Below are 13,498 nucleotides of genomic sequence, written 5' to 3' on the forward strand. Positions count from 1 at the left end.
TAAGAAGTATGGCATAACATTTCTTATTCTGCAGGGACTACTCAAGGTGTAGGAGAGACTTCAAGACAGGAGAGTGTGCTGCTGTTCGTAGCTTCATGGGTCAGTATGGCAACATGACAGGTGGCCGCACTGAGGAGCATCTTTTTTCACCCCTTAGAAACCGTGCTATGTCAGAAAATGACATTCATGTGGAAACTCAAAATTTTCATAAGCACACCAACGTCACGCCAAGCAGAATGCGTGCGTCCACTCTTAGTGACCTGGATGAGAATGGAGTATGTGTTGGTGAAGTAAAGAAGAAAAGAGGACCTCCACCTCCTCGTCCACCGCCCCCGAAATGGGATCAGTTCCACAAGAGACGGGCATCCCACCATAACCTCTTCTCATCCCCACCACTCTATAACTCTCCCTCTTCCTCTCCACCTCGACCACAGCCTCCCAGTGTGTCTGAAACGACACGTCAGCGCTCCTATAGTCTTCCTCCGAGGGAGGTTTCAGAGAGCCATCACTGCTGCAGTCAAGAGTACTCGGTGGCTCCCCCCAGCCCTGCTTTTACACGTCGGGCCTTCAAACCTGTAGCTCTGCCCCCAAGAGAGAGAGACACGAGGAAGGAACTTCATCAACCTTTGCCACAGCATGAACCACGCACAAGGTAAAACATACCTTCCAACCCCACACGCATGACATATAAGACATGTATGTTTTTCCTTGTGATGACAGCTGAATTTTTTTTCATTATTTATTATTAATTACTCCAGTCTACACTGTGACATGATCCTTAAATCATCCTAATCTGCTGATTTGGTGCTCAAGAAACATTTTTTTATTATTATCATTTGCTGCCAGATATGTTTTTGGAAATGGTTGTTTTTAAAAAAAATTTTTTTTGAATTTCTGATGAATAGAAAGTTCAAAAGAACAACATTTGTTTTAAACACAGCGAAAATGTCTGTACTGTTCCTCTGGTCGATTTCATGCATCCTGAATGAATAAAATAAAAAACATCTTACTGACCCTAAACCTTTGAATGGTAGTGAATAAATGACATTTTTTATGTATGTATTTTTATAAACTACCTTCCTGTCTGCCCTATTTTAGAATACCTGTCCACAATGAGCCTAGAGTCACACTGGTGAAGCCAATCCTTTCTGAGCATCGAGCTGAGTGGGACAGCTCCGGCCCTCACTACCATGCACAGGTCACTACCAGGTCTCATGAAGTCCCAGAGAAAAGTTTGTCAACTAGACCCGTGTGTCCTGAGTCCTACTTCTCCATGAACAACTACCACTTGCAGCCCTATCAAGCAGGCTTCCCTGGAACAGTTTACAAAAACCAGCTTATTTCCTCCCGCAGTCCCAGCAGTATTGAAGATGGAAACCAGCCCCTGGAAACGGACATAGATGAGATCAGTGAGAATGAGCGGTTAGGAGAAATTGGCAGAAGGGAAGGAGAGGACAGGATGGAGATGCAGGGTTTTGCTCGACCCGTTATTGTGCTGGAGACAGACATTGACAACATGCCTGAGGAAGGGGCTCCTTCAGCGAGAAACATTAGAGGGACGTGGGGTGCTTTGGTGGACTCTATTCTAGAGGATGATTATGGTTTATCTAGGAAAGAGCTGATAGGAGAGTTATTTCCACAAAGTGTAAATAAAGAGATGGGTGGAGAGAGCTGGAGAGGGGGCCACCCAATAAGCGGAGGAACACTAGAGAGGTACACCAATATAATACCGTTTCAGACTTGTTTCAATGTAAACTCTACATGAATTGTCAGTGTATTCTATTCTGTCAGAAAGATTGTAACATCTTCATCTCCAATATTTGGCTTCTGAATGATCAATGACTCTTTCCTAGGCCCTCTAGACTGGGAAAATCCACAGGACAAGCTTCACGATCAGCCTGTTATGACATGTCAGCTGACAACCCGCAACTTCTTGCCAGGTTTCGAGAAATCTCAGAGAGAAAAGAAGAGGAGGAAGAACTCAATTATAAGGTGAAAGGTTCAGAAATGTATGGCTCGATTATTTCATGCTTCGTAATTTATTCCAGTGATAGAATAATAGTGACTAGCAGCCGTTGCAGAAGTCTCCAGTGTCACATGATCACATAGTATGCAGATTTGGTGCTCAAGTAACTTTTTTATTATCATTTATCAATATTATCAAAAAACTGCATTTATTTAAAATAAAAATTGGTCTTTGAACAGTCAAAACAGTCTTTGCAGTCACTTTTGATCAATTGCTCATTGACCTTGCTGATTAAATGTATTCATTTCTTAAATTAATAATAAAAAAATATATACTGACCCCAAATTTTTGAACAGTAATGTATGTGTATATACATGCCACTTCTCATAGTAAATGTTTACACTTACAGAAGCAGCTGATGGAGAGCCTTCGTAAAAAGTTGGGTGTCTTGCGTGAGGCACAGAGGGGCCTGCAAGAGGATATTCGTGCCAACGCTCAGCTGGGAGAAGAGGTGGAGAGCCTGGTGCTCGCTATCTGCAAGCCAAACGAGGTGGACAAGTACCGATTGTTCATCGGTGACCTAGAAAAGGTGACCAGCCTGCTGTTGTCTCTTTCTGGGAGACTGATCCGGGTAGAAAGCGCCTTGGACTGTGTGGACCCAGAGACTGGCCACCAAGAGAGGGTGAGGAGAGAAATATTGCAAAATCTAAACTATATTATCACCCAGCGATATATTAAAATTTGGATATATAATACATCCAACTTCATCTGCATACATGCAGTATAGACCTTAAGTCAGTTTAGATGTCTTATTAAATTGAGAGTGGATGAAAATGAGGCTGTAAGAGATAGGCATACTGTCTTTACAATGGCATGCACTGTATGAAGGTCCTCACAACTTTAAAACTGTCCTAAGGAATTCTGTTTGTCTGCTGAAAGTTTTTCTTTTCATCAGTTGAACAATCAGTATGTCGTTAAACAACAGTATTTGAATGCACTGTACATCGTTTCCTATCAAAAATGAAATATGATGTTACCCTGACTAAGGTCTATAGTAGTCAACAATTAAAGTGGATCAAACCCCTTTCATCAAAGTTGTCCTAAGACAAGAATGCCTTTTGGTTTTAGGAAAACTTTGATGAAAGATTTTGATCCACTTCCAATGTTGACTTGTGTATACTTGCATATAGCAATATAAAGTATAATAATATAGCAAATCTCAACTGCTTGATTGATTTGTATCTTTGCACAATGTAAATTGTATTGTTGTCCAGCTCCGATCTGCAAAATTTGACTATAATTCATAAAGATAGCTTTATAAACATTGACATCATATTTTTTTCTTTAAAGTGGCTTTAAAACAATGTGTATTGTAAAAAGCACTATACAAGCATATTATGCTACGTTTCCACACGAGATCTGATTTTTCCACATCCGATCTGAGCCACTTCCAAATGTGGATTTTAAACCGATGCATATCCGATATCAGATTTTGTGCTGCAAATCATCCATGACAGCTGTTGTCCATGCTGGCAAAAATAATAATGGCCACTTGACGTGTATTATATAAATAATTTTGGATGGGGTTTATATAAAAACAAATATCAGATACCAGTCGAATCGAAAGTGAATGTAAACAGATGGGTCAAAAAAATCGGATATGTGCGTAAAGACTTACAGTGAAAATGCAGCCTTAGACCTTGAGTTTTTATCCTTCTGCATGTTTGATTTGCTTAGCATTTTTTTCTTATTCTTTCTGTCATGTCATAGCTACAGCTTCTGGAAAAGAAGAAGCAGCTGCTGGTGCAGATGGGAGAGGCTCAGGAGCTCAAGGAGCATGTGGACCGGCGTGAACAGGCAGTTGGCAAGGTGCTGGAATGTTGCCTGACCCCAGAACAGATGCGGGACTACAGTCACTTTGTGAAGATGAAAGCAGCCCTACTGGTAGAGCAGAAGCAACTGGATGACAAGATCAGGCTTGGCGAGGAGCAGCTTAGGGGACTTCGAGAGAGCCTCGGCCTGGGGCTGGGGTTCGGGATGGGGTACGGACAATACTAAAAAGTGCTGAATGAGTGCATATATAACAGGACCAAAATAACCTTGAACTGCAGTATGTTTTGAAGAAAGGACATTACATTGATGTGCCAATTGAGTACAGAAAAGCACAAATATGACAGACAAATGTTCAGTTCAATACGAAAACACTTTTTTTCACTAATTTTTTTTTTGCGCTTACTCCGTCAACATCTGACACCGCCAAAGAACGCATGTGTGCATATACTTCTCATTGACTACAGCAGGGGGAGTGACTGTCCATGCACTGCTATTTATTTATTTATGTGTGTATGTATTCATACGCACAATATATATCAATATCTTTCATTCTGGTTTTAAGGTCAAATTGCTTTAATAATTTACGGCCTCACAATGCATGTATTCAATTTTGTTCCGTTCTTCGGCATGGTAAACGTTATTGTTCCATTTAAGATATTTTGTTAAGTATTCGTATGAAAACATGTACATAGTGGATGCCTAAAGTGCATCTTTAAGTCACAGAAGTTTCATTCTGTCATAACTGGAACTTTTCTTGAAATGGTGTGGCATATTATTGCAGTGTTTTCAAAAGGGGCCATTTATATTTACTTTTCATATTCAGTATGTCTTATAGTACTTGCTACACTTTTCTCAGATTATTGCCAAAGATAACATGTATATCTATGTAAGAATATAAATATGCTGTGCCTGTTTTGAGAAATGACATGCATAAATTTCTTCAGAAGATCAGCCTTGCTTTACCAAAGCTCTTAAATTGACGTGTTTTAGTTAAATGAGATGCACTGTTTAACCCTTCTGTATCATCTCACAACATGGCAACTTTTGAGGTGATTGCTACTAGATTTCCTTTTCTTTGATGAGAAACTGGACATTTCTTTAGAAGGAAGGAGAATGCTGCTTCGTTGACCATTTACTGCCTTGAAAGTCTTGTCTTTGTCTTTTTTTTTTTCTTTTCTTTTTTTTTTGGCGAAACAAGGAGCTTGAGATGAAGATTAAGGAGAGACAAAGAAGAGGGAGGTAAAGTTAATTTGTATTTGAAGAGCCTGTTGTATAGAAACAAGGAGTGAATATATGTATTTCAAAATTGCAGATCAAAAAGGTAAATGTGCTTTACTTTGTATAAAATGTATAGTTTAATAACCATAAACTATTCTTGCTCATTTTGTTGTATCATACATTGTAAACAGCATAGTGCTGAAGATAAAAGGAAATACTTGGTCTATTGATAAATGTCCTCTTTTTTTTTTTAATTGAAAAGATTCACATGTACAATTAAAAACAAGATCCTATCAGGGTTATGCCGTTTTTTTTTTTTTAAATGTTGTATTTGAGACTTGCTCTGTGCTTTGGCATGTTATTCCAAAACTGTTTAAAGGGATCATATGATGCTACATGCACTTTTTACAAAATATTTGAACTGAAATGTGTATTGGCAGTGTGTTTACACAACCACCCTGTAATGATAAAAAATTCCACCCAGTGTTTTTTTTTTTTTTAATAGATACAGTCGGCATCTAGTCATAGCTGGGGGCGTGGCGAGGGCGGAGTCGGCGTGGGGGAAAACACTGCGAACATCGTGTATCTGAATGACAAAAATGCACATATTGAGCACTCATTCCCAGAGACACGTAGAACAATTGTAGTCTCTTTTAACTTTAATATTCATATACACTAGTCCATATCGATATTTGATTCATTTTACAGCCGTACTGTAGATGTATTCATTCAAAAATAGCCAAATTCCGTGACGTTCTGCTTTATACAGCAAGTTCTATTTTTGACTGGATTCCGCGATTCAATCGTTTCGCAAACACAGACGGGGTGAATTTATGAATGAAAGTGTAAAAGTTCGACACAAAACTAAGTTGTTACTTGTCCACACGCTTTTTTAAGTGGGTTTATGTTCGACACTAGGCTAACGTTACATAGTTTTGCTTCAGGTAGAATGATAAGGCTAATTATATATGCATGCCACTTTCTGAAACAACCTTTTAACGTTAATAATGAACACGATGTTAATATAGCCTGCCTGTGATGAATGCCGACTGCACACATACACATGCTTAGTCTTGGGATTCCACAACTTCCCTTGATCATCCTCACAATTTATTGCTTGTAGCCATTTTGTTATCCTTTCCGGCTCTGTATGTTTATTAGGAAGGATGTAGAACTTCAATTCATAATTTGTTAGTTTATTGGAGGTACAGAAAACGACACAGCAACTCTTCAGCGTCATTGTCCCTTTTCCCCACCGGGCTAAATTCACATCACGTGACGGGGCGTTCCCAGACAACCGTCTGTATCTATCTCGTTAAATGTTTCCCCTTTCTCAAGCCTGTCTGTGTGACGTCACACGAATGTAGGCCCCTTCCATGATGATTTTGTCAATTGACCTTAAACCAACTAAGGAGTTGGTATTTTAAAAAATACATTATCAGCATACTGATTGATTGTGACAAAACATATGTAACATTGTTTTAGCATTAATTAATCATTCTCATGTTTGAGGTGTGGTTTAATAGATTAATAGCTTGTAGATACTAATTAATAATTAACAAGGGTGTTGATTGGATAGAATGCAGTGCTGAGGTGAGCTTATTAATACTTGGCGGGAAACTTGAAATTCTATATGAAACACGCAAACATTGTGCTTTCTGGTCTTACTTCTTCAGTGCTAGTTTACAATAGGCTAACGTTAACTTGCATTATGTTTGGCTTTGTACGAGCACTCAAATGCACAAGATATACAACCAAAAAAAACGTCTTAACCCAGCGTTTCTACATTAACTCTACATCTGCAAAAAGCGGAGTCGGCGCTGTGGTAAGTTCAACAGCTGGTGAAGGAAAATAGGAAAGTCCGAGTGCTTTCCACGAATCGGTTCTTTCCAACGGTTTTCAAATGCTCAAATCTCTTATGTAATTATTATTACATGATACATAGTTTAATTGTTTAAGTTGCTTTTTTGGTAGTTAAAGTTTTATTAGAAGTGTTTACACTAAGTATCATCTCTTCACATTGTTGTAGACATGGTTCACCTAATTTAGAAGAACCTATGGGTTGAATTTTTTTTTTTTTTTTTTTGCCGTTTTATTGAATCTCATTTAGCGTTCATCGCTCATACTGTTGTCTTTTGCTATGCGTTTTGCAAACTTTTTTTCCTTCTGCTACTCGGGAGTGTTCAAGTTTTGGTTTAAAATGATTGATTTGAAGTGAGCAAAGTGCTTTGATTCAATCCGGCTCTTGAACTAATCATTCTTTGTGAGGCTATATGGGATCCGTATCAAAGTCCTTTCTATAGTGTTTTTGTTGTTAAAGATTACAAAAACTTTTAATTTTTTTTTTTTTTTCAGTGGATTAACTTGCACTGATTTATTGTTGACTTTAAGCCTAGCATTGTGCACTAACAAAATATTGTACATTTTTGATTTCAAGCGGATTTGAAACTTCACCAGTCGGACATATTGAATGAAACCACAATGATTGCTTTGGCAGTATTGTATAATCATATCATTGCCCCCACATCTGTAGGAGAGCGTATTTGTGATGGCCTTTATCTCGATTGCTGTACTTGGTCCGGCTGGATGGATCCTGTCCAACTCGTGTGACTCCCACAGAAAACAGCCATGACTGAGAAGGATGCCAACAGACGAATGTCAGACACCTCTTTATAGTCTATGGGATGGAGTTAAACATGATTAAGATGATTAAACACTTTACCCAAACCTACTTTTAGTAGACATCAGTCTGCTCAAGGTGTAGTTTGTTGGATAGATTAATGTAAAATGAGCACTTAAATCACTGTGCTATCTGAGATTAAAACCAATTTACATAATGCTGGTTTACCATTTTCTTGTTACTGGCTTGGATCCAGCTCCACTTCTGAATTTTAAAATGATTTCTGAAACCACAAACAGACTTCAGTCTAATTGGGTTTAAACCGCTTTAATAAAACTCATGAAAGGCAGTATAACAAAGGAAAAACACTAAAAGAAAATTGATAACATTTACAACCACAAAACCTACTGTACAACCCTAATAATGCTTATGTTTGATGCAGAGTCAGTTTTTAAGAGATTAAGAATTCTGTTTGCACTGAAAAAACATTTCGTAATGGGGGGAACTAGAGTGAAAACTTTAAGATTAATTATATCATAGCATCACATACACATGTATGGCTCAACTTGGCTTTAGAACTGGGATGGTTTCTTCACGATGGAAACGGAGCATCACTTATACAGGATGTCATAGTGGCCTGGGCGGTAGAGCAGGAAGATGCGTGGCTCACTTCCTTCAGGGAAGACATGATGATTCACTGTTCCACCCTCGCCTCTGTCCATGTATTCCACTAATACAGGCACATTCAATGCTTTTGCCAAGGCAATGATATGGATGTGGTCGCTCTCTTTCGCCATGGGTTCCACCTCCTAAAAAGCAAAACATGGATGATTAGATGTTAAGGCTTATTACTCAGTATTACTTTTTTTTTTTACTCATTTTTTCCCCCAGTCTTAGACAAACCAGTCTACGTGTAATACTTTTAGGTGGCACTCACCTGCTGGCAAAACTCTTTGACAGAACGGCCACCCTCTATGAAGTGCTTAAAGAACACATGCTCCCGCTGCAGGTATCCCGAGGTGAGAAGCCTCAGGTAAACCACTATGTAGTCAGACACGCTCTGGTCATTGAAGGAGCTCAGCAGTTCACCAAGTGATTGCTGCTTTTCACACAGCTCAATCAAATCCATAAACTGACAACAGAGAGAAACCACAGTGAGCATAATTTTAATGTATAATTAAAGGGGTAATTCAGTGCTGTAAACATTCATTTACTTCTACTATGAGAGCTGGGGTACTTACAGGTGCATCTCAAATTAGAATGTCATAGAAAAGTTCATTTATTTCAGTAATTCAACTCGAATTGTGAAACTCATGTATTTAAATTCAATGCTCAGAACCAAGTCTTTGGTTCTATTAATTGAAGATGATTAACCAATTCACTATTTCAACAAATTAGAATATGGTGACATGCCAATCAACTCAAAACACCTGCAAAGGCTTCCTGAGCCTTCAAAATGGTCTCTCAGGTTGGTTTACTAGGCTATACAATCATGGGGAAGACCGCTGATCTGACAGTTGTCCAGAAGACAATCATTGATACCCTTCATAAAGAGGGTAAGCTACAAACTTTCATTGCCAATGAAGCTGGCTGTTCACAGAGTGCTGTATTCAAGCATGTTAACAATGTTGAGTGGAAGGAAAAGGTGTAGAAGAAAAAGATGAACAACCAACCGAGAGAACTGCAGCTTTATGAGGATTGACAAGCAAAATCAATTCAAGAATTTAAGTGAACTTCACAAGGAATGGGCTGGGGTCAAGGCATCAAGAGCCTCCACACAACTGGCTACAGTTGTCATATTCCTCTTGTTAAGCCACTCCTGAACCACAGACAACATCAGAGCCATCTTACATGGGCTAAGGAGAAAAAGAACTGGACTGTTGCCCAGTGATCCAAAGTCCTCTTTTCAGATAAGAGCAGATAAGAGGGTGGAGAAGCTAATAACCCAAGTTGCTTGAAGTCCAGTGTTAAGTTTCCACAGTCTGTGATGATTTGGGGTGCAATGTCATCTGCTGGTTTTGGTCTATTGTGTTTTTTCAAAACCAAAGTCGCTGCATCCGTTTACCAAGAAATTTTGGAGCACTTCATGCTTCCTTCTGCTGACCAGCTTTTTGAAGATGCTGGTTTCATTTTTCCAGCATGACTTGGCACCTGCCCACACTGCCAAAAGCACCAAAAGTTGGTTAAATGAACATGGTGTTGGTGTGCTTGACTGGCCAACAAACTCACCAGACCCGAACCCCATTGAGAATCTATGGGCTAATATCAAGAGGAAAATTAGAAACGAGAGACCAAACAATGCAGATGAGCTGAAGGCCACTGTCAAAGAAACCTGGGCTTCCATACTACCTCAGCAGTGCCACAAATTGATCACCTCCATGCCACGTTGAACTGAGACAGTAATTGAATCAAAATGAGCCCTACCAAGTATTGAGTACATGTACAGTATATGAATATACGTTCCAGAAGGTCAACAATTCACTACATTTGTTCCTTTTTTTTGGTTTTATGAAGTATTCTAATTTGTTGTGATCGTGAATTGGTAGGTTTTTGTTAAATGTGAGCCAAAATCATCACAATTAAAAGAAGCAAAGACTTAAACTACTTCAGTCTGTGTGCATTGAATTTATTTAATACACAAGTTTCACAATTTGAGTTAAATTACTGAAATTAACTTTTCCACAACATTCTAATTTGAGTTTCACCTGTATACTTGACATGGACTTGGACATTTTGGACTTTTTTTAATTAGTCAAATTCCTGACATTAAAAAAAAAAAAATGCATGTCAATAGGGCAGAGTTTTTAACTGATACAATTATCAACTCACAGTGTTGTGAAAGTCCTCGATAGTGAACTCTGTGAAGCCCTGGTTTACAAGGTCCAGTTTGCTTTTAGCTGCAAGAACTTTAAACCTAAAGAGCCAAAATTGAGACAGGTCTGGTTTTTAAAAATTCATTACAAAGACAAATGATTTAGAAAATGGAACTTCGTGTAAATAAGGTACCTGCTATCTCCTGAATTAGTTTAACTATTCCAAGCAAAAGAAATGGTATCTGCATTAGGCACCCAAATCCAACAGTACACTACCTTTGCAGCTCTTTGCTGTCATCCAGTAGTGACTCCAAATGTGCAAAGCCAAAAGCTCTGTAGAAACAATTTCCATCCGGCCGTGTCTTTCGAATACAGGAATACTTTTTTTGAAGGTCCTATGATAAAGATGTAAGAATAACAGTTTTACAGAAGGTTTCAGGCACTTACTACATATAAATCAAGCTTGCAAAAATGTGGCGACCTTTATCTTGAGCTGGTAAATGGTGTCTTCTGAAGCATATTCACCCTGAAGCACAGAGAGATCTTGTCTGTCCGACACTAAAGGGTTAGTGGTGGCTATCTATTAAATCACAAGCAGTTAGAGGTTTAGTTCATTCAGTCATCCTCGTATTGTTCCTAACCTATTTGACTTGCTTTCTTCAGTTACACACAAAGAGAGATGTTAAGCAGAATGTTTCTGTTCTTTTCCATACAATGAACGTGAATCAAGAAAAAAGCTGTCAACCTCTTCAAAAACAGTTGATATGAATTTAAAGCAGCGGGTGACATAACTGCAGCATGCACTCATAATAAACAGAACACTCTTGTGCATTGGTGTGGATGATAAAATTTATTTTATAGTATCTAAAGTGCCAGATAACTGCATCTTCCTTAGAATAAACAGACTGTTATCTACTATTGGTGTGGATGTTAATATAGTTATTTCTTGGTGTCAACAGACAATTCAGTTTTGTGTTGTTAATGGCAGAAATTAAATACTTCAGCTTTAAATTCTAGATTGTTAAAAGCTATGGTATGGCTTCTAAAGACTTGGAAAATTGTGCAACAAGATGTGAGGACTACTTTCAACCAGGGTGCATTTTTTCTCTTTAATTAAAGCCCATTTCTTTAATTGTATGGAATTAAAAACCAGCCTAAACATTCTGCCTAAAATTTCCCTTAGAATAAAGAAAAAAAAGGTTTTTAGAACAAAGTAAATGATCACAGAGTGGTATATGTTTTGTTAAAGTGTCATTTAAGTACAATTGTATTTATAATTAAAAAAAACAGCTACCAATTTGACAAAACAGAGAATATCATCAGTGATTTGTTCAGTAACCGTTACCATACATCTAAATTAAAAGCCTTTTTTCTATGTGACATTCCTCTGAACACTCACCTCTTGCTGAATACGGTCCTGCTGTGCCATAATGGCTTCGTCATGTGCAAGGCAGTTAACTCCTGCAAAATAAATAAGTATACATATAAAGAAAAAACTGGACCTGGACCTCACTCGATTCGTTTAAAAACGTGGATTCTTAATGAAACACCGCTGCGTGTTGATCAGAGAAGCACAGTTCTCCTATGGCTTTATTTAGTAATTGTCAGTAATTTACTGACAATTACTGACATTATGTCTAAAATGTAATTATTATCACACCTTTACCTTATCTTCATTTTTAAGTGAAAACGTTTATGTAACCATTTTATTTTCTTTCTACCAGCCAATGATGAGTCTGAAAGAAAGCGCGCAGTGTTTGTTATAGTAATACATTCAAAATAGAAATTTCACGTGCATCTAATTGATAGAAGCGCGCGCTTGTGTGTCAGCGTTGCTGTTGATGTTATGATTATTTAAGCAAATAGGTTGCTCCGTAAATTCAGTGCAAAATAAAGTCGAAGAGGGTAAACCTTACCACTCGGCTGAATGAATCTAACTTGTTAGTGTTCCTGTAGCTCAATTGGTAGAGCACTGTGCAATCAAGCGCAAGGTTGGGGGTCAAAATTGATAGCCTGAATGCACTGTAAGTCGCTTTGGATAAAAGCTCAATTAAATTCAATTTTAATTTATGCATTTAACAAAGTAATTAATTAATTAATTAAACTTGCACGTATGCATTTTAGGTGTTCTTGCTCCGTCCATGTCTATGAATGAGCGCTGCAGTGTCAACCGCTAAGGTAACGTTAAGTTCAATGCGACCCACTTCAGGGACTGCCACAATGCATCTTACTATTTACAAGTATATCTCCATATCATGCATAGTCTAACCTACTTACTACCGGACCCCCACCCCCACATCTAGTTTGGACATTCATCATCAGTGGGAGACCAAACCTTCTTTGCAGGGGTCAGACCTCCACGTAAATCGCACCCCAATAACCGCCTGTAACTGTTACCACGCAACTAAAACACAAGAGATTCACCACTTACATCCATAAACTCTGATTTAATATTATATTACGGTCTGCAGCTGATTGGCAAATAAGTCTATCCTATTTAAATCAAGAGCGTAAAATAAAAGTCTTTGAGTCGTAATGCAAATATAAGACTGGGATTTAATCATGGTTGTATGAGCGAAGAGCCTACTCTTTGTTCATCTAAGGCTCTGCATTTCCTCCTCTGCTCTGCAGCAGTCAAAGCAGATTGTTTCTCTAATGCAAGCTCCCTCGTGCATCCCTGCGAGATGTTTACGCACGTCAGCTGATCTTTTAAACTGCGTGGCGGAATGTTATTTTTGCACTTACCCTCCATCTCTCCCTGTGATGATTCCTGCTGTTCATTCGCCATCTTGATGGAGTTCTTTTACCATCACCCCCTCTCTCACGTACACTTCCGGGTCGTGTCATGCTGCCGGTGTTTTGTTTAATACGGAATACCTTTACTTGAGCTGTTTTTTTTTTTTATGTTATTTACTAGGCTTGCAGTGCCACTGAGGACCCTGACCCAAGGCACAAATACGGCATCATACTAGTTTGACAAGTATTTGCTTTTTCCCACCCTAATTTCTTATCAAATGTACTTTGGTCATAACAACGTGGAATATTTTG

General features: G+C 38.5%; 2 protein-coding genes across 7 annotated transcripts in view; one reads left to right on the top strand and one right to left on the bottom strand.

Annotated features, from left to right (window-relative positions):
• The window catches only part of shroom4 (shroom family member 4), a 39,716-nt gene extending 34,465 nt beyond the window's left edge, over positions 1-5,251 (top strand). For 4 of the 5 annotated variants that reach the window (XM_059528432.1, XM_059528459.1, XM_059528451.1 and 1 more), the window contains 5 exons: positions 35-652; positions 1,099-1,713; positions 1,854-1,992; positions 2,376-2,648; positions 3,737-5,251. In XM_059528432.1, coding sequence (XP_059384415.1) covers positions 35-652; positions 1,099-1,713; positions 1,854-1,992; positions 2,376-2,648; positions 3,737-4,024 — 1,933 coding nt within the window. In that variant the 3' untranslated portion in view covers positions 4,025-5,251. The remainder of the gene's footprint in view (positions 1-34; positions 653-1,098; positions 1,714-1,853; positions 1,993-2,375; positions 2,649-3,736) is intronic. The other variant, XM_059528442.1, reaches the window with a different exon arrangement.
• A 2,687-nt stretch (positions 5,252-7,938) lies between these two features.
• On the bottom strand, positions 7,939-13,291 carry LOC132118552 (ubiquitin thioesterase OTUB1-like). Of its 2 annotated transcripts, none has more exons than XM_059528479.1 (7): positions 13,196-13,291; positions 11,850-11,911; positions 10,932-11,030; positions 10,727-10,845; positions 10,467-10,551; positions 8,575-8,769; positions 7,939-8,446 (listed from the first exon to the last, which is right to left on the bottom strand). In XM_059528479.1, the coding sequence occupies exons 1-7, from the start codon at positions 13,236-13,238 to the stop codon at positions 8,249-8,251; spliced, it is 801 nt and encodes a 266-aa protein (XP_059384462.1). In that variant the 5' UTR covers positions 13,239-13,291; the 3' UTR covers positions 7,939-8,248. The 2 variants fall into 2 exon arrangements, with proteins under 2 accessions (XP_059384462.1, XP_059384471.1); XM_059528488.1 differs by lacking the exon at positions 13,196-13,291 and adding an exon at positions 12,882-13,084.
• Positions 13,292-13,498: the final 207 nt, after the last annotated feature.

This window comes from Carassius carassius, chromosome 3 (genome assembly GCF_963082965.1).
Source record: "Carassius carassius chromosome 3, fCarCar2.1, whole genome shotgun sequence".
NCBI classification, from domain to species: domain Eukaryota; kingdom Metazoa; phylum Chordata; class Actinopteri; order Cypriniformes; family Cyprinidae; genus Carassius; species Carassius carassius.

Coding starts and splice junctions, on each gene's coding strand:
- LOC132118552 (XM_059528479.1), bottom strand. CDS start 13,238: ATGGCGAATGAACAGCAGGAATCATCACAGGGAGAGATGGAGG. Junction 11,031..11,849: donor AGGACCGTATTCAGCAAGAG/GTGAGTGTTCAG, acceptor GTGATTTAATAG/ATAGCCACCACTAACCCTTT. Junction 10,552..10,726: donor GACAGCAAAGAGCTGCAAAG/GTAGTGTACTGT, acceptor TTGGCTCTTTAG/GTTTAAAGTTCTTGCAGCTA.